Genomic DNA, 21,234 nt, shown 5'->3' with positions numbered 1-21,234 from the left:
CAATGTATGAAATATTTTTCTACAGTGAAGTAGTCAATATAGTGTAGATTATAATTCTCATCCAAATCTAAACCAACAGACCTTTTGCTGTAGTTTGAGAGATATTGTTGCAATGAGAACAAAAAAAAAAATCTACAACCTTGCAAAGGGCAGGGGCACCCAAAAAACAAACCTTAAGAGTGCTTTTTATAACATTTCTATTTAAACAGGGTTCATACAGTTTTTCTGATACAAATTTCAAGTACTTTTCAAGGACTTTCAATGACGATTTTGACTATTTTCAATGTTGATAACTAATAACCAACTATAAAAAGCTTTTGCATTATTTTATTTAACTGTATAATAACAAAAATCTAAATTATACTCACTCTGAATTACAATTAAGAAGCTATAAGAAACCAAGCAAACAGTTTTAGTAATTGCAAACCTGCAAAATTGGGCAGGTGTTTCAATATAAAATGTTCAATATGTACTTACTGAGCACGCACTAATTACAAATACATGCAAGTAGCACCAAATGGCACAACCAGTACCAGTGGCATCTCTGCACATGTTTATTAAAGGAAAGTGTTAAAAAACCAAAGAAAAGCAAGTACTGTTCTTTTGAAGTTAAGTATTCCCTAATTAAGGCAGTTCAAAATACTTGCCATGTCAGAAGCACTGATTTACTATATAAAAAAAAACACTTTATTCTGAAGCAAATGCAAAGACTTTTTTTTTTGCTGAATAAACAAACAATTTCACAGTATACATTTAACAGTATAAACTTAGTTGCATGAAGGACCAGTCAAGACCAGTTGTTTCTTGTTTTATACCTTGGTTTACATTCCTCTAAGAAATGGTGTCTTTCCCTTTTGTGCTTGCTTCTAAATATGGGCCATCATGTTTTTCTTTTATTAGGGAGCTCCCCTAAATCCCTTGTTTAGAAAGATACAGGGTATTAATGCTTGTGTAGCCATCTGCCGTGTGGGTGTGTGCATTCGCTGCCGAGTGACACGCAGGAGATTGAGACGGAGGTTGAAGTTGATACGCCCTGCAGGCGAACAGGATTTATATACGGATCACACACTGAACAGCTCACGTGACACTACCAGCAGTGGTAGCACACAGAGCACATGCAACGTGGTGTAAGAAAAATGTGGGATCTACAATCTCTGAACTAATCGTCTCTGTTCAATAATAAACTAACGTTACTGAAGAGCTTGATCATGGTGGATAAACGGATAGGGCGGATACGTGACAGGGGGATTTGTGTCTGGTTCTCTCTTGCCTTTTTTCAGGAGGCAGTGTGGTCCAGTGGTTGTAACCAGTAGGTCACCGGTTCAAGTCCCACCTCTGCCATTGACTGACTCACTGTGTGACCCTGAGCAAGTCACTTAACCTCCTTGTGCTCCATCCTGCGGATGAGATGTTAAATCAGTGTCCTATTGTAAGTGACTCTGCATATAATGCACAGTTCACAGCCTACCTCTGTAAAGCACTTTGTGATGGTGGTCCACTATGAAAGGCGCTATATAAAAATAAATATATTACTATTATTATTATAAATGAATATAATTTCATTAATACAGAATGAAAACAAACTACAACTAACAACTACCTGGCCTATATTATTTAAGCAATCATTTTTGTAGTCTCCAAACTGCGCAGCATCTTCTGTTGCAGACACGCTGCTGCTAACGTCAGCTATAGTAAACTGTGCAGTTCGGACTATGAGTCAAGTCACTGTACATGTAGGGTGCGTTTTATCAGTTGGACTTTTGGCGTCTTCTCAATAACATTGTGTTGTAAGAGATGACATTCTGCATAAAGTATTAATTATGTATTTGATTATAAGTTTCTTTACTTTTATTTTATTTTCATATTTTGATATAGCTTAAAGCATGTGTAACCAGCTAAACAAGACATTTGCAGTCTCTCGTATCGTGGCGTCTGGGCAGACAGCCAAAGTTAGCAGGTGTCTAATCAATGAAGGTGTGTGATAGTAGGGTGGATCCATACTGATTGGAAGAAATGGGGGTGGAAATGCTAATATTCAGAGTATTTAATGTAATGTTGTTGTTTGAGTCGTCAGTCACTTCCTTGAATTGACTCCACATGTCTGTGTTGTGATACAAGCGTATACGTTGGTTCATGCTGTGACCTGTGCATCTTTGCTTGCTTGTATCCAATGTTTATACAATTGTATTAACAGTACTTCTTTTATGCATATAAAGTATTTTTTATCAAAAATCATTTGTTGAATTATTTTCCCTACAGTGTATACTCTGGTCAAAAAACGTAGAGGGGCAAAATATATACCGGTAGTTTGTCTCCCCTATAACCTATGGGTTAGGCACCTAAGATCTCAATCAAGTAACAGTTCAAGAGAAAAAAAATTAAAAAAAGTAAAAGGCCATAAAAATCAAGTGTGTGCGAAAACATTTACAGTTTTCCCACAATTACCCACCCCCCCCCCCCCTTTTTATTTTAATGACATTTCTACACGATACATAGGAATGGACCTGAATGAGGCCATTTTGACTTTCACTCATGCATACTGTACATCCTAGTGTTGCCCTTTGCAAAGGTTAAGCAATGTATATGCTTTCATTGTCAGGTTCGTTACTTAGCAACCGTAAAGAAAAAATAATAAATTCCACGGAAGCAGCCAAGGAAGCAGACAGAAACATAGAAAACAAAACGGTAGTCTTTAACATATAGTGCATTTCAAATAACATTAAACATTTTCTCAGCAATTTGTCATGACTTTTCCAAGAATTTTTGATTTTTTTTTTTTTCCCAGGGTATTTCCAGGCCTGAAAATCACCATTTTCAAATTCCATGACTTTTCCAAGATTTCCATGACCGTACGAACCCTGTTTAAATGCCACGGAACACAGTCAGTGCAGGGGTATTTAACATCTATCCATAAAAGATGTCAACAAAAGCTACCCTCATTTGAATACAATATAGTGTATCTAGAACTACAACGCGGTGCATGGTTGTTCTGTACTTGCCTTTCATAAATTGTTTTCAGGGTGGCATGCTCTGGAACCCCCTCAGTTTCTTCCAGATACAGAATGAGCCAAGAGGTTCTATATGGCCACTGTTCCGTGATGTTTATCCAGGATGCCAGTCTGTCCCAGTTAAAGGTGATCTGATTGGCTCTCAGCAGCCTTCCTGTAATGCAAAATCAGCTGTATGTCACATCAAAAAAGCTTTCACAAGTTTCTGATGGAATGGTTATGGGGTAATGCAGTGTCACAGCATGTTACGTATGTTTGAAATCCTTTTATAACTTTAAAGTCTGTTTCAAAGCTCTTTTCAAAATGACTGCTCTAGTGCACTGCTAGTGTAAAGATTATTGCCCACATTGTCAAACAGGTAACACAGCAATAACGATCCATGATGTGGTATGGAACAGAAAAGCCAGAGCACTTGTTATGTTTTAAAAAATGTCTTATCACTCTTCCTACACTGACTTAGATGACAGATCTCAAACCACAGTGCACTAGAGTCGCCATTTTGAAAAGTTTTCAGGATATTAAAAATGAAAAGAAATGACAGGTACGTTATTTAAACAGTTGTAGCAACACATGGGGAAGTGTAATGTTTTATTTTTCGGAACCCCGCTGCTTACTCTTTAAGACATAACCAGTATCAGTAAACGTGTTGTACAGAACAGTTAATTATTCTGTGAGATAATTATGACAGAAAATGACATCAGCAGAATGGGATGAAACATCAGCTTGATCATCAAGCCAGAGCTGGCAATTCTACAATTCCTTCTTCGTCACTGAATCTCATTTGTTGTTAAGTGCCCTGCAGCTAACCGGACTGCAGGGTGTCCAATTCTTCTTTGGGGGTAGTGTATATATAGAAATAATTAACAGATCAAATGCTTTAAAAATCATGTTACATTCTAAATACTTTTCATAGTATTATTTAGTTTCCACTGATCAAGCTGTTTGAGATTTTGTTTTTTGTACACGTTGCTTACCTGTGACAGAAACAATATTGAGTAATCTTCTCATTGTCTGCGGGCTGATGTCACTGAACCAGTCCTCAGTAACAAGCAATTTAGTCAGATCAAAGGACATCTGCCGTGTTACTGTTCTCTGCATCTGCCTCCTTCGATAGGTGTCCTGTGGATGGTACAGACGTACAGTTGATTAATAAGGATGCTTATATCATCAATAACACATGATGTGTCAGTAACCTGAAAAAGTAAGTCAGCATGACCTAAATCTGCAGAAAAATAAACAGGCTTTGTCCACAAAGCCCAATGCTCCGTCTATTTTCAGCAGCTGTGTTCATTACATTTGGTTCTTTTTGTTAGTCAATTAGGTGTAGGCAATTCCCAGGTTTGGCAGGTTTCACACAATAATGCACTATACAATGTGGACCAGCTGTCAGTAAATACAGGAACTGCAATAAACATTTTCTGTAAAAGGTCCCATTATCAGAAAATTGTGCAACATCAAGCCAAATATAATCATTCTAATTTACTATAGTAGTTTAACTGTGTCTTGCATTTTTATTGTTCTTAAATATTTCAGAACTGCTACAATAAGTAAGTAACTTGGAAATGACTACTTAATTAAACCTTAGATTCCAATTCATACTACCTACAGCATAAACAGTAAGTCAAATGCATTCCTGTTAGGCGAGTAGGTTCCATTTTCTTTCTTAAACATTAAACTCTGCTATAGGTAGGTTACACTGAAACAAGAGGTTCTGTTTGAAATCCCTTGCACCAGGATCCATGGAATACTGAAAAAAACAAGCCTGGTTGGAGCAGACTGCATCTGTTGCATTTACGGGTCTTTTGTAAATTGTGTCTTAAACTCTAAACATTTAATGCCCTAATCTCTCACAACTTAATGCCTCATTGTAAATAGTTCTCTTTGAGAAACACAGTATTTTACAAATGAAAACAAACTCTTACCCTTCTATTTAGAGCAGTTTTGCTACCAATCTTTGTCAGCTCACCAAGACTGTGCTGGGAAAGCTTTCTGTCAGTGTCTTCATGCCAACCTAGAGGAGAAATACAAGAAATTATATAGTAATATTTTTATAATATATACCCTGATTATATCATTTGTGCAAGTACCTCAAACATAATTTCAATCATCTACATTTCCCAGTATTACAAAGTAGGGATGCAAGTAAGTTATGATCGGTTCCGTTTTTTAACTTTTAGCTGTTTTTGTCGTCCAATCGTTTTTTTTCAGCAAATCTTGTCTGAGTAGAACTGCAGCTCATGTGATATATAGATATGTCTCTAAGGACAAGGCCCTTACACTTGAATTCAAATCAATATGCCAAAAGAATGCAGCAACAAAATGACTCAAACTTCCAGCTTCAGCTTTTCTTAGGATGCATTTTTTTAAAAAGGGTTTAGGTTAGGGTACGTAGGCTGAGTGTTTGTGTATGCCTGCAGTGCAAGCCGCACCAACACCTTTTATCCACAAACTGTACTGAGGGGGATCCTGAGTGGCACATCCGGTAAAGGCACTCCGCCCTATAGCTTGGAAATTGGCGGTTCAAATCCAAGCTATGCCACTGAAAAAAAGCGTACGGCTGACAACACTCGTTTCGTAGGACGCGAGTGCTCGTCTTCGTCTCTCCCGAGTTAGTTTGGGGATTGCAGCGGTGAGCCACGTTGATTAATAATTGGACATTCCAAATTGGGAGAAAATTGGAAAATGAATACAAATAATAGTTTAAAGAAAAAAAAACTGTACTTTAGGCTGTCAGAATCAATCAGGTAGGTCTTGTCATAACTTCTGATTTGTTACTATGTTTAAATTATTAAAGGATATTAATATGAACCGTCTACATGCAGCAAAGTGTGCGCTGAGCTCCGAAAAACACCTGTGCTGAAACTAGCACGCAAAAAAATGTGGTTTCGGTTTGGCTTTATCTTTTGTTGGTATCATTTGAGTTGGAATTCTATGTAAAAGTCAGTTTCGTTCTGTAAAAATCATAACCTGCAGTGTGTATTTCTGGGTACAGTAGCTCACCTTCTGAGTTTGTCACATCTCCATTAGTTGGTGCTGCCACAAGAAGCTTCTTGGCACTGCTCAGTCCACGGCTGTTCAGGAACACCGGCAGGTGGACTATGTTGCGCATGTAGTCATGGCCATTGATGTTCGAGTCTCTAAGCACACTATTGAGGTTCTGGTTAATAGCCTTAATGATAATGTGAGGGTCGCTGGCAAAGATGGCTATAAATGGACCTTTGGAGAACAAAATTCTTACCTGGAAAAAAAAAAATAGATACTCATTACTGTTTTCCTTCATACCCAACAGTTTCATTAATTGACAGAAACTGCTTTAGAAGCAATCTGATATCAATATAACATATGGTTCAAATCAAGAACATTTTGCACTCTGAAGAACTTCAAGACCAACTTTGACTACATGGTGCACGGTGAGCAGAGGACACCCTGGCCGACCTAAGCCCTCCCCACCCGGGCGGCACTCGGTCAAGTGTGTGCCGCCCCCTGGGAACTCCCGTCCACGGTCGGCAGTGGAATAGCCTAGACTCGAACAGACGACACCAGGCTATAGGGCGCATCCTCCACTCCGGGTGCCTTTACCGGATGTGCCACTCGGGAGCCCCGCAAAAGCATTTTTGTTACCTCTCCTCACGTTATAAAAACTAAAATTGTTTAAAAATAGACACGAGACTAACCAAACATTTTTAAACTATTTATACAAGGAAAAATATTTAGCTTTTAAGAATCTAAGTTTCAAAAGTGCATTTCATAACCTATAAAAAAGGAATAACTAGTTAGTGCTTAGAAGGTTACCAATTCAAGAAAATATTTTTTTAAAATAATTGTCTTTAATAAAATTCTATTACTCCTTGCTACTGATAGGATATCTCTTAGGGTCAATGACAATCAATGACAAAGATCAGGGTTATTTTATAGGCAGCTAGGTCACTTCAGCATGTCATAGAAGCAAATGCATCATCACACAAATGTACTATAAAAGCGACATGGGAAGTGAAATCTCATGATGTGTTGGCAGTATCCACTACAGGCTATGGGATTCCACTGCAAACATTGCCCTTACTGTTTCCTGAAAGTGGTACACCCATATAAAAAATAAATTCTACTTTATAATCTGCATGTAATAATTGCTGCCTAGAAGCTGTATGAATACTTTTTGGTGCAAGTTTAAAAAGGCAACTTCAACCAGCCGTCTGGTAATTAGCTGCTAATAGCTTCTTGCACTGTTAGCAGCTGTTTGTTGTTTGTATCAAGGAAGGTTGTTTACAGAGGAGTGTTCAAATGAAAATTGTAGGAATGACAGAACTCACAGTGTCAAGCATCTGGAGTACTTTGTCTTGCTCGCAGGCATCCAGTCCATCAATAATAACTGCAAGCCTGGTTTGATTCTGTGTGAAGCCGTCGATTGCCTTTGCCATCCTGGCCATAAGTTCCACTTCACACTTCAAAACCTTTTAATACATAACATCACATCAATCACTGAAACAATATCTGGCAGTGGTGTAATTAGTGGAAACGCAGGGGGAACATCTACCCAGAACCTTTTAGATCTCACGAATTACATGTCATCTCGCTGTCGCTTAGGGCTAGATTGTTTGCTTCTTTCTGTCAGAAACATCAGAAATAACTAATACAGCCTTAATACAGAAATCACCATTTACTTGACAGCATAGGAGTCAGATTCTGGAATTACCCGTTTTAAGTAAGGCTGCCAGTTAATTATTGTATATATTCTGAATACTACTCTGTGTTGGCTACATAAACTGTGAAATAATGTTAAATCTTTTTTGGTTGTGGTTCAAGCCGTACATTTATCTGGAATAGTCCAGAATAGTTTTATATCCGGTGTAATCAGTAACATGAATCCCCCGCCATGACTACATGGGTTTGCAGGGCAGCTGTTCTAGTTATATAAGTATATGCATGTTTCAAATGAAACACTCACTTTCATAAAGCCTTCACTCTTCAGTTTCTGCATTTTGTTGGCTGCGCTATGAAGCCGTTTCCTCTGGGAGTTCAGGATTGAATCCAGGACCTGCCACCAAGTACGGCAGTTGAGGATCAGTGCCAGGCCAATGGCACAGGCCATGGAGATCAGTACAGCATTCACTGTCATGTTCCCCTCGTCCACCTTAAATATGGCCAACAAGGTGATGCCAGTGATGAGGCAGCCCAGAATGAAAAGGAAGATGACAAAGGAAGGTACACAACAGGTCTTCTTCCATTTCTTTTTCCCTGAAAAACATAAAACCAAATCTCAAAACATTACATTTGCAGGAAACAACCAAGGATGTCCCACGCCAATATATCCTCAAGAAAGTTTCATCGCTGGGGCTCCTGAGAGGCACATCCAGTAAAGGCACTCTGAGTGGAGTGCAGGATGCGCCCTATAGCCTGGAGGTCGCCAGTTCGAGTCCAGGCTATTCCACTGCCGACCATGGACGGGAGTTCCCAGGGGGCGGCACACACTTGACCGAGTGCCGCCTGGGGGGGTGGGGGGTAGGGCTTAGGTCGGCCAGGGTGTCCTCAGCTCACTGCACACCAGTGACCCGTGTAGACTGGCCGGGTACCTGCAGGCTTGCCTGCAAGCTACCCAGAGCTGCGTTGTCCTCCAACGCTGTAGCTCTGGGTTGGCTGCATGACAGGCCTGCAGAGTGAAAAGAAGCGATCGGCTGACGGCACACGCTTCGGAGGACAACGTGCGTTCGTCTTCGCCAGGACCTCTATCCACAGTATGTTTATTCAATGTCAATAGCCGGATGCCTATATTCCAAGTAGTTTATTCGCAAATGGATAAGGGGTATCATAGCTGAATGTAAAAATATAAATATGATATACAAAGGTCTATGGTTCCCCTGGGTTACAAACTTTCTTAAACCTTTTGTTCTTGTTTTGTTTTCCTTTTACCTTGACTGTCTTCAGTTTTGAAGACTCTAAACAGCCTGGTTGCGAGGAACCCAAATTCTCTTTCACAGGCATCAGAAAGAGTAGCTATCATTTCAGCCATGGATGTTTCTCCACCAACACTGGACAAACGATTGTAATCTGTAAACAAAAACCTACCAAAAAAGAAAAACAAGATTAAAACAAACAGCAGTTTAAAATCAGTATAATTATCAGTTCATAGCTGTATTCTTCAACAGCGCACAAACTGTACTTGACAAATTGTGCTGGCAAACTTCATCCAAATAATACAACACCATAAAAACAACCCATTATGTGAAAGTATGTAATAAGCAAGAAATGTTTTTTCTCTCCACAAAATCAATCACATTACTTTTAATTTAAGTTTCTGTCTAAATATTTACATGTACATTGAAGGAACACTTACTTAAGCTAAGCTTTTTCTAACTCTTGGGTGATCAAAACAAATGTATAAAACTCATGTATAAAATATCTCATTCCACACAAAGAGTAAAGCTGCCTTTCCAGAGGACCCACCTGACTGGTAATGCTCGGGTTGTCTGTTCTGGCAGCTCCGGGGGGTTTACGAACATCAGTTTCAGGAGCAGTTCAAGGTAACCGATGTGCCGGGCCAGCCGGGTACTCAGCACCCATGCCCAGTTCCAACTCTCTCCTTCTCTGCGACCTCCAAAATACACCACAACTGGAAAAACAGACAACAATTATTTTAATTCACTCCTGTAAACCAGGTGTTGTAGAGGTCACAAATGAAATGAGATTGAAAAACTCAAGTCACTAATGTACAGAGTAACGCAAAAACACCCAGAATTGTTTACAAGAGGCACACATAAATGTGTAATGAATTACACATTTATGTGTACCTCTTGAAAACAAGCTGACAGTCAATTTAATGAGGTTTTCCTGCTGTGTGTAAAATGTCAGTATAAATAAATAAATACATACATACATACATACATACATACATACATAAATAAATAAATAAATAAAATAAATAAATAAATAAAATAAAATGTTAGCGCTTTTTTTATAGCAAAATCTAAAACCTACAAATGACACATTTGTTTTCATACCAAGTAACAGTCTAACTTCCGTATAACGAACCCCCTTTAATGATCCAAGCAGCAAGAACCGTTTTTTTTTTCAAAGGAAATTAGCCCTATTAGAACGATCACTTTTACAAAATCTACCCTGATAAAACGATCTCGGTAGAAGTGCGAATCATGTGACGTATGCATCTGTTGCCATCTTCACACAAACTGCAACCATGGAAACAGGCGTGAGAAATAACAAGATTGAAATAGTGTGCACTGAAAAAAGCACAAAAGATATGAAGCAATCAATACTTATTTTTCAAGAGAAAGGGCACGTAATTACTGTATTCAGCATGTAAGTGTACTTTTTATTTTTTTCATTTCTTTACTGTTTTCTTTTAAATATACAGTTTAAATGTTGATCAATGTGAAGTTGTCTTGAAAGAACTACTGTATACTGTATAAAGATGTTCAATTCAATTTGGGCGTTTCTTCATTATTGTGATACAACAAATTGCCAAACTCTATTATAGTGAACAACCATCAATCATGTAAAGCAGTATCCAGCAGGAGTTTACACAGCGATGGAGGTAAGCTCTTGTTCTGTATGTCCTGCAACGTTACTGTAGATCACTACCGAAACTCGTCTGTTGACAGGCATGATTTAGATTACCCGAAAGAGAAAGGCGGAAATCTAGAGCAGTACTGCGACTGCTTTACTTGCAACTAAACAAAAAACGGTGACTTCCATATTCCAAAAGTCCGCTTATTAAATTTTGACCTGACAGAGACGTTTGTTTGCGCAAATATCCCATTTGAAAAATTGGACAACCAAAAGTTACGGATATTCTTCAGACAGAGTGTAGCAAATGGTGGACCGATTCCTTCATCAGCCCAGCTGAGATGTGAATACCTACCTAAAGTTGCCGAGTATCACAAGCAGGAGATTGTGGAATTGGTCAAACAGTCTGGTTGCTTGTCAGTGGTCACTGACGAGTCGACTGATGCACAAGATCAGTAAGGGGTTATACATTTTATTTGTTTTGCAAGACCTAAATGGTGAACATGCACCTGACGTACTAGAACTGAAAGCTGTCCTGCAGATACACTTTACCTACAGGCTGTTAATTACAACACCGTTTCACAAGCTATTGTAAAGTCTTTCAGTAACTATGATGTTAATTTTGATGTCAGTGCATTTATCTGTATATTTGCGGTTTTAAAAATAATAATAATAATCTGTACACGTAATTTATTTTATATTTCTGTGCACATTCTTCGAAATACGATACTTTACGCGTGACACTGCCGTGAATTTTAATGAGAATTTCCACTATTTTCAAAGGGCCTTAGTTATAATGAAGTTAGACTGTATGTCAAGGAGATTTCTCACCTAATCATAGGAAACATTGTACTACAGCGCCATCTAGTGTTCAATAGATATTATTGTCTTCACTACAGCAGCATTGCATTGCATTACATTATAAGAACATAATTAGTGATGTCTGGCCTAGGAAGATCAAGGTCAATGAAGATGTATTTGTCTGTCATTACAAAATAAAAATGTCACCCATATAATAGATTTTATTATAGAAGAAAGGGGCCCTTATCAAAAAATATTATAATTTTGGTATATACTTACCAAAAGATATATACATGACTGCAAGCAAGCTCAGTCCAACAGCAATTCCGAGCTTTAGATCCACCACAAAGGCCAGCAGCAGTCCGACAGCTCCACAGAGAAGCAGGGTCAGGAACACCACCAGCCAGGAGAACTGGAAAAGAGGCTCAATCTGTTGCCCAGCAAAGGTCTTCATCTCATCTATAGGGAGTATATAGAAAGATGTTAACCCACTTTCTGGGTTTTTTTTTGTTATCATTTTATGAATTTGTGGTTTTATGAATTTTATGAACCTTTCCTGGAATAAAAAGTAAGTTTATTTAAAAAAAGAACTGGGTTTGTATAATTTAGGGATTCAAATCAGTATTTTAAAATTGGAAACAGATGTCTTATTTTGCAAACCTTCCAGCTTCTTGAGGAGGAAAGATTTTCCACTCCCCCACTGCGCATAGAGTCCAACACAGATGGGCGGCTGCATGGTCGGTTCACTGAGAATGTCAGCCAGAGCGCTGCTGTACAGATCATAGCCAAGCATGTCCCCGTCAGACTCGCTTGGAGAGAGGTGCCCTGGTAATGCACAGTGAACAAGACTGTTAGAACAGCGAGAAACGCAATGGGTTACCTGTAACATGCAAGTGGTTTAATCCACCTCAGATTTAAACTTCAGGATTAGAATATTTCCAATGAATTGAACAAAGTTAGTACCAACTGAAGCATACTAAATCAGAAGATCCAGGCCATTAGTTTAACATTGTACAATTATGCACACGGTGAAGGGGATATTGTGCTTGATAAAGGCTGCTTGGTTTCATACGACCGGCACGGGTCGACATTAGCCTTGGCCTGTAGTTATGTACAATTCTATTTAATTTCTGTTAGTGTTTGATTATAAAATAAATATAAACATGCTGAATACCTATGTGGCCTGAAATTCTTAACTGCCAGTATGGTGGTGAGATTTTTTTTTATTATTATTTATTTATTTTAAGCTGTTGACCCAGATGTGCTTTGATCTTCAGAGGTGATTGCATGGTCATGTGATCTTGTTCAGCCAATCAAGAAGTTTAATTTATCCAAGTAATTTTATTTTACTTATCTGAGGTTGTACAGCATATAGAATAAGTTGCTGCATGCTGACCCTCGCACTGAATCCCGCCACACTTCTCACTGCGCTACAGATAGGGTTTATGTGCTACTCTGGTGCCACATAATAGCAGCAGTGGATACCACTGAAGAAAAATTCAAAAAAAAAATTTTTTTGTTTGTTTTTTTGCTATGCATTGAAAATTCGGCAAGTAGGGGCTAATTGTGTGGGTTTTTTTCCATCGAATCACATTTTTCTGGAGGGACTAATAAGAAACAGACCCAAATCATCATAAAACAAAAAACAAACAAATCTGTAAATATATACACTGTAAACTTACTAGCTCCAAATATCTGAGTTAAAATGCTCTTCTGATGAGTGCAGTCTATGTTGTAAGGAGTTTCTCCAGCTTTGTTGGGACGGTAAAGCAAGCGACCATCCTTTGGATTTCTCAGAAGCAGCTCAGCCAGTTTTCTGCTCCTGCCGCGAATTGCAATGTGTAGCGGGGTATCTCCCTTCTGCAAACATTGAGACACACATTTATAAGCTTGGTGGTATAAACTTTCGATTACCAATATAAATAGTACATGTTTTTAAAAAATGAGTATACCTTGTCTACTGCTGACACTCTGGCTCCTTTATCCAGCAAAAGTTCAACAATATCAATGTTTCTCATCTTCGTCGCTTTAATAAGAGTGGTTTCACCGTCCTGAAAATGAATAATTTCATTAATTTAAATATGAATACCTAAGAATACCTTGATAGCCAAATGTTGCTCTTTTGATTTTGTAATAAATATTTAGAAAATAACTGTACAGCCATACCTTGGTGCAGATTTCAGTATCTGGATTACACTGCAAGATATCCCTCACCATAGTGGCATTTCCTTTCTCTACGGCCCAGTACAGAGCTGTCTTGTTATCCTATGCGGTGCAATAAGGAAAGTAATAGTTACTATACTGACATAGATGACGACACATGTTAAACAAAAACAAACATAAAAACTGCTGAATTCTATCAAAAAAGCAATCATATTACCTGTCCTCGGATGTCTATGTCAGCATACTTTTGAAGCAAGGCTCTGACAATCTCCACATGACCACCTCTGACAGCTCCAATCAGTACTGTGTCTCCACTCTGAAAGAGAGGGGGAGCAGGGTCATCAGCAATGCTTTCAAACTGTGTCTCGCTGGATAAAATATCTGGTCTCCCGTAAAACTTGTTTAAATAAGTTAAATCGTTTAATATAAAACAGCCAACACAAACAAAATCTGCCCAATACTGGTTATTATTGGGATTTACTTAATGTTTATTTTTAATATTTATATCACTTACCTCCTCTTTTAAAGTAAAGGCAAGCATTTTAAATAGTTGAAATTAATCTTAAATTAAACTTTCTAATATACATATTTACTTTTTTTTTTTTTTAAATCCAAACACCTTATGGAAACATAAAAAGGCTACAATACAACAACAGCCATTTCCAACTTCCAAATTAGAAGTCTTCCACTGAAATGCAGTTCTTATACAACAGTGCCCTAACTACAGTTATTTAAAATGCAAAATATTCCATTTGAAACACCTACCCTGTCGGGGATGTTAACATAGGTCCCAGCATCCAAGAGATCCTGGACAATCTCAGTGTGGCCTTCCTTGGCGGCGATCATCAGCGCTGTGTTTCCATCTTTATCAGTCATGTTGACATTGGGATTCCTCTTCAGAAGTTCTTTTACCATATCAGTATATCCACTCTTCACTGCCACGATCAAGGCTGTCATAGAGTTCTTGCAAATAAACAAAGGCAGCAGCCAATAAATAACTCGTTTTGTAGCTTTTAGACATTACAAATAAACACAATATTTATTGAAATAGCAATATGTTTGCTATAGAAGATTTAAGGTTGTTTGCTATTTCTGTCTTTTTACTGCTAAAGTTCTGAACAAGGATTTTTTTAAAGGGAAAGATAAGTAAGCCCATCAAGAAATATTACTAGGTCTATTGTTACTGGAGGAGCCCACCACAAAGCGTTAATGTTAGATGAAGATAGCTATTGATGCTATATGATGCTATTAAGCAACATTTCACAATTGATGTTATCATGTAACACATCCAGTAAGGAAGGAGCTTACTACTTTAAAGTTTGATTTAAAAATGTGAGCAAATATGATCAAATAAGATTAAATAAGCATTCATCTGACAGGTAGACAGCTTAATATATTGTGTAGATTTTGAAGTAGAATTGTTATTTTAAAAATATGTATTATCTGCTTAAAACAGTAGCCACTCATTAAGCCCTAATTTATTTTGGTAAAATGACCTTATGCATATTTAAATATAATTACACAAAAAGATAAAAGGATATACCATATTCCTTCGAATTTAAGACGCCCTCTCAATTCCAATTATGAATACTCGCACTTGTTTTTCTCCCTTTTTGTGTTGTATTGCTTGGCATGACAAAAAAAGCTGGTACTGTTTGTTAAAATGGAGCCTAATAACTAAACGCTGAAATTGTAAAAGCGTCTCCTCGAATTCTTGTGGAAGCTAATGACTCTTCTTTGAAAATGGCTGCTTGTATGTCATGGATGATTCGAGATCAGGCAGTTTTTTTTTCCGTCTTTTCTCGGGCAGTCAGTCATGTTCCTGTTTGTGTACTTGGGCAGTCATGTCTTTTGTTCATGATTTTTAATGCACGCATCACTATACTCGAATTTAAGACGAAGGCCATTTTTGAGAAGAAAAAAATTGTTTAAAAAGCGTGTCTTAAATTCAAATGAATACTGTATTTTACAAAGTCAATACAATACAGGTGAAACAGGCCTGGGCATGTACAACATTAGGGTAATATTAGGGCTTCTGATTTTCAGTTTTAACTGATAACTCCCCCCCTAGTCTGTGTATATCCAACAAACACTGGAAAAACATTGGTAATCGTTACTCAATTAACGTTGACTTGACCCCTTTCCCTGTGAAAAAAAAAAAAAAACACACCTAAAAAACAACCTTTCCCAGTGCAGCTGAGCAACGTCCCTCCTTCCTGACTTGTATTTTGCATTGGTTCGTTATGAATACATTAAAACTAGGGCACCGATAAATCGGTAGCCTATCGTCATGACACCAATATCAGGAAGTAAAAACACAAATTGACGATGGGCAGTTTGTTATTTTAGCTGATAATGTACACCAATATGCATGCTTGAGTTCTTTGAATTCAATGTATGTTTGGTCAGGAGGGCTTAATATACTAATGACGCAAGAACACTGAGACAGTCATATTCCCAGTGCTCAAATGAGCGGTGTTTGGATTTTTATTTTTTTTATATCGGAAGACAACAATACGATAGCAGAGTTGTGTGCAGCAGAACAGACTTGATACTACATTCAATCCAAAGATGAACTGTGAGTAGAATATTATTCTGATGCTTTTTAAAAAAAGCTCTCTTTGAATATTTAAGACTGGAGTGTTCGCCTGCCCTGTGCTCTCAACACTCTCTGCGTCCGAACAGCAAAATAAGTCCTGGCGGATTGTCGCATTATTATTATTATTATTATTATTATTATTATTATTATTATTATTATTATTATTATTAAACAATGTATTTCAAAATGGCCTGTATTGGGCCAGACAGTGCTTCTAACACCTGGATGGGATTGTGTTTTGTATTATAATATCTTACAGCTCCTTCTTGATCCACATCTGCTCCGTTCTCCAGCAGGTGCATAACGCTGTCATAATGGCCCTTCCTAGCAGCCCAGATTAAGGGGGTTGTGCCGTACTTTGAAAGGAGAGAGAAAAAAAAAAAAAGTAAAGAACAACCCTAGTCTGTTTCTTCAAGAACACAAGAAATACAAAAATTAACAATTTTTTTTTTTTTTGATAAACTGCAGGTTACATAGGCAAGATAACTGATCTTATATACTAATATGTCTATCCATGACCAGTTTTTATTTAATTTTTCAGTAGGACACTGAAACGACAGTAAGTGTTTATGAAGAAAAGCAGCCTAACAGCTCTTTCCCCTCATATTATACATTTGCCAAAGCAAAAGCATTGCCCAATAAGGTGGTCGCAAAATAAGATAATGTACCCTCTGCGTTGATTACTTACCTTGTCAGAGCAGTTCACTTTGGCACCATGTTCAAGTAAAAGATGCACAATTTCTGCATGCCCTCGTCCAGCTGCCCAGATGATAGGGTAAACGCTGTATTGCTGGGATTCGGGGTAAAAAAAATCCGAAAACAACACATTAGTGTACCAGCTCAGACAAACAATGGAAAATACTTTTTTTTTGTTGACGTAAAGAGATCTCTTTGGTGACTAGCATTTCACGCATAAAAAAAGTAATGAATGGATTCTGTCTGCTTATTCATTAAATACATTCACTCTTATTGTCTGCAGCCAAACCTCCTTGGCTTGTCAAAACCTTCTCAAGTTATATTTTCTTAACCTCTAACATTAAGGACAGTTAGACCTGGTAAGTACAACTTATACATGTAGTATTCATGTGGTTTTCTACTGCTTACTTGTCCAGTGATGTTTGGGTTTGAACCTTTTTCAAGCAACATGCTTGTCACCTCTGTGCGCCCTTTGTATGCTGCCCACATAAGGGCAGTCCATCCTCCCTGCAGAAGGAAACACATGAATAAGATACAAGTACATACAAAACAAATGTACAGACAGTCATTGACAGGGATTGCATAGCTGTTTAGTAAGACATATTTGCGCTTGATACCTACAGTATACACTGTAGCTAATCAAGTTCATATTAAAACCTGTAATGGGTGAAACTGCTATGCAAATTGGAGTCATATTTACATCCCTGCACTGGAGATGTGGATAAGACAAAAAAAAAAAAAAAGCAAAATGTGGCTAAAATCACATACCATAGTCAGTGCTATCACATCAACATACATTTTATATTTTGGAATTTTTTTTTTTTTTGTTTGTTTTAGAGCACGTCTCCAATGAAAAGCTGCAGTGGAAAATACATTAATTAACCTAAACAAGTATAAAACCTAGTTTCCTCAGAATTGGAGAAGCAGTTCTCTTGATAATATCACATGTAAAAAAATAAATAAATAAAAAAACAAAAAAAAAACAAAGTGCAACATATCGTACAGGGACACACACCAAGTAATTCAAATAAAGCAGTCTAAATTAAAACAAACAGAAAAATCCTAAGTTTACAAAAAATGTATTATTACATTTAAAAGAGCTTTATAAAACAGTCAAACAGTTTACTTTGTTTTGTGATGGTTTGTTCTATTAAAATGGCAGTATATTACATGTTTCACTGATGAAAAGGTAGTTTGTGCAGCACACTGTGCTGCTTTACTAGATACATGTAATTTATACATGTAATTCTCCACATCATGAATAACAATCAGACAGCCATAGCAAACATGTTGATACTCGCAACTGAAGTGGTTATTAAATCATTAAGCGTGTACACAAAACTTTTCTGTTTTCAATATGAATATAATTTTCCAGTGCCACAGCCCTGATCTGCATACATATTGTTATCCTAAAGAGAATACCATTAAAAAAACGTTTTCTCAATGTTTTTGCGTTTTGTAAAATGATTTTATTAATGCCCAGAGCTGTAGCTTTACATACAATATTCACAAGCCAAGAATGCCAAATAAGAGAAAGACAGAAAATGCATTATATCATAAAAATACAAAATTATGTGGCAGGCACACATGTATATTTGAGGGAACCAAAAAAATGCATATAAACTAAAATAGCTGTATATCAATGAAGGAATTATTGTACAAATAAAATCAAAATGTACTTTTTCCAACTGAAAGAAAACTAACTTACTCACCGAATCCCTGTGCTCCAAGTTAGCATCGTTTCTGAGCAGTTCTTTCACAACGTCGATGTGTCCTTCCTTTGATGCTGAAATGAGGGCTGTCCAGTTATCCTGTGAAGAAAAAAACATCATATACTGAATCATTTCACCTAAAAGATACATGACAATAAAAGTACCTTTGAACAAAAACTAACATTTTACGTACCACATGGTCATACCAGGTACTCATTTGAAAGTTAAAAGTTGTAAACAAATGCAAGTGCCCAAGACACAATAATGTCTGTACTGCTCTGTTGAGTGTGTGTATGTGTATGCTTAGACTATTGTAAGCATGCTGGCAGCATACACCCATCGTTATGTCAAATTCTGACATGTTCAACACTCAGATGAAATTAAAGGTGCCACACTTAGTTGCTCATTATTTTGTTCTCTGTTTTGATTCCTCGCTGCAAGTGGTTTGTGGTACACAAGGCAGGTTTCTTTCCTTTCAAGGTAAGCATGTTGGAAATTATGAAACAGTTTTTGATTGCATATTTACACCAACAATGGTTTTATTGTTTATTTCAACAAATCCAGATGCATTTCTGGGATACAATGAATTAAATTCACAGTTGAATGGGACTAATTTGCAATAAAGATTGGTGTATATTTCATGTCACGATCAAACATATTAATATGGTAAACTTAAACTGACAATGTGGTACACAAATTACATTTATGGTAATAATACCTCTATAAATGTTTTGGAAAACTGTCCCTGTTCCTTAGATTTTAATTATTATTTTTTTCTGTTTAGGCCTCAAAAAACAGATTTAGTTTAATTTGGTTAAAGTTAAATATCTAATTAGTCATTTCTAGGGAATTTTAATAGTAGAAGTGAACTACTTTGAAAGTACAGTAAAGTTTTCTTTGGGTCTGGATTTGAAAAAGCAGAGACATTTTGCTTTTAGTGTTACCTCCTATAGTTTGGTGTTGCTATAAATCTAAAAAAAATGTAAAGTTGTTTTTCTGTTCTTGTTTTCAGAAAATAAATAATTGGATACATGCTTGTTTAATAATATGGTTTTATATATCATACATGTTATTCCACCTGTGCTGCAGGTAATTGTGAGAGGAGGTACCATAAGCAAATCAAGGGGATCATTTTTTATTAAAATTGATGATTCATTTATTTTGTGAAGATGCAATACTGTATAGCGAGTGGCTATATACGTACATTGATAGGGCAAAAGTAACCTAATATTAACCTGATCATAGCCTATTTACATTTAAGATGAATTTTTTGTACACATTTTATTGTGGTAATTGCATTTTAAGAAACCCTGCTCTAGAAGTGTATGGAGAGTAATACTAACAGCATCTTCAAGGTTGATGTTCGCTCCTTTCTTCAACAGCTCCTGAACAATCTCTAGATTGCCTTGCTCTGCGGCTAACATTAGAGGGGTCTGTCCATTCTGCAAAACAAAACGGTCATAAAAACAAAACTGCAACTAGTAAAAGGAAAAAAAAAAAAATGGAAAAAATGAAAAGTAGCCTAATACCTTAAGGTGGAGCTACACTGGAAGCGAGTGATGCGAGCTAATAATTTACAAGTGACTGGAATGTATGGGTGCGTCTACACCAACTGCGAGCTGCCAGTCTGGGTGAAGCGAGGGACTCCAGAGGAATAGAAATGTATTCTATTTATCACGCCAGTCGAGAGTGACTAGAGTGAAACAGACCAATCAGAAGCAAAGTCAGTTCCCAACCCACTTACAAAACCACATCTAGGATCAGCCAGCCCTATTTCCAGGCAGAGACCCAGGGTCATTTCCAATCCCTGCCCCAACCCCAGTTCCAATTCCAGGACAAGCCCCACCTGCAACAGCTTTATGCAGTATAGACTGTTGGAACAGGCTGGACGAGAAAGGGAAATTACATAAATAGTTGTTTGTGTACTGTTTTGTGGGCGCCAGGGGTGAATTGTGTTGTATTACTGCGAGCGCGATTGTGTGTTTTTTACCTCTTCCCCCTATGAGTGGGACCTCTCTCGCTGTCTCTTTGGTGTGTGTTGGCTTCGCTTGCTTGTTCTGCAGTCTGTGTGCTGCGTGAGTGGTTTTGTGAATAGGCCGCCTCTGTCTTGTGTGGGATTGGGTGGGAGAACAGCAAGAGGGATAAGGACAGGGTCACTTGGGTTTCTGCTAAAATATTAACTTTTGATACAAGATTTGCTCGCGTCGCACACGTCACTTGCTTCCAGTGTAGCTCCACTTTTAAAGTAAAAATAAAATGTCTAATAGGGCTGTGAACTAGTAATTTAGCTTTTTTTATTGATTTGCCATTGCAAATCTTTTATGGAAATCAGCATGCCAAATGATATACCTATTTCTTTTTAACATACACCTTAGTAAACCAACTGACCAATATAAACAGGTTCACTGCAATGCTTTCCTGTTATGAACCCATCTCTACCTCATTTCTTTCATCCACCTCCTTGCACTTCTCCAGAAAGGCCCTGATCTCAGCCATGTTCTCCTCCTCCACGAAGCTGAGCAGGCTCCGAGTCACCAGGCTCGCCATCTTCAGAGGGCCCTCGGGATCCAGCGTGCTCAGACTATCACCTGGCACAACAATGGCACAGCGCTCTATCAGACACACTCTGGGATCACAGCAAAAACTGTGTGCCCCTTCCCTTTAAATCTAAACACACTGCCGTTGGGTTGCGTCACTAGATTTTTCTTCAAATTTTGCTACTGATTATTAAAAAAAAAAA

General features: G+C 37.6%; 1 protein-coding gene across 10 annotated transcripts in view; it reads right to left on the bottom strand.

Moving 5' to 3' along the window:
* The window catches only part of kidins220b (kinase D-interacting substrate 220b), a 52,505-nt gene that overhangs the window by 24,711 nt on the left and 6,560 nt on the right, over positions 1 to 21,234 (bottom strand). For all 10 annotated transcript variants that reach the window (XM_059025804.1, XM_059025805.1, XM_059025806.1 and 7 more), the window contains exons 2-22: positions 20,934 to 21,082; positions 19,838 to 19,936; positions 18,495 to 18,593; positions 17,191 to 17,289; positions 16,775 to 16,876; positions 16,344 to 16,442; positions 14,253 to 14,450; positions 13,705 to 13,803; positions 13,491 to 13,589; positions 13,277 to 13,375; positions 13,007 to 13,184; positions 11,985 to 12,149; positions 11,604 to 11,783; positions 9,447 to 9,612; positions 8,913 to 9,064; positions 7,951 to 8,240; positions 7,316 to 7,456; positions 6,009 to 6,246; positions 4,931 to 5,019; positions 3,983 to 4,127; positions 3,000 to 3,162 (exon numbers count right to left, since the gene is read on the bottom strand). In XM_059025804.1, the coding sequence (XP_058881787.1) occupies positions 3,000 to 3,162; positions 3,983 to 4,127; positions 4,931 to 5,019; positions 6,009 to 6,246; positions 7,316 to 7,456; positions 7,951 to 8,240; positions 8,913 to 9,064; positions 9,447 to 9,612; positions 11,604 to 11,783; positions 11,985 to 12,149; positions 13,007 to 13,184; positions 13,277 to 13,375; positions 13,491 to 13,589; positions 13,705 to 13,803; positions 14,253 to 14,450; positions 16,344 to 16,442; positions 16,775 to 16,876; positions 17,191 to 17,289; positions 18,495 to 18,593; positions 19,838 to 19,936; positions 20,934 to 21,041 (3,008 nt within the window). In that variant the 5' untranslated portion in view covers positions 21,042 to 21,082. The remainder of the gene's footprint in view (positions 1 to 2,999; positions 3,163 to 3,982; positions 4,128 to 4,930; positions 5,020 to 6,008; positions 6,247 to 7,315; positions 7,457 to 7,950; positions 8,241 to 8,912; positions 9,065 to 9,446; positions 9,613 to 11,603; positions 11,784 to 11,984; positions 12,150 to 13,006; positions 13,185 to 13,276; positions 13,376 to 13,490; positions 13,590 to 13,704; positions 13,804 to 14,252; positions 14,451 to 16,343; positions 16,443 to 16,774; positions 16,877 to 17,190; positions 17,290 to 18,494; positions 18,594 to 19,837; positions 19,937 to 20,933; positions 21,083 to 21,234) is intronic.

This window comes from Acipenser ruthenus, chromosome 6 (assembly GCF_902713425.1).
Source record: "Acipenser ruthenus chromosome 6, fAciRut3.2 maternal haplotype, whole genome shotgun sequence".
NCBI classification, from domain to species: domain Eukaryota; kingdom Metazoa; phylum Chordata; class Actinopteri; order Acipenseriformes; family Acipenseridae; genus Acipenser; species Acipenser ruthenus.
This window is presented reverse-complemented; position numbering and strand designations above follow the sequence as displayed.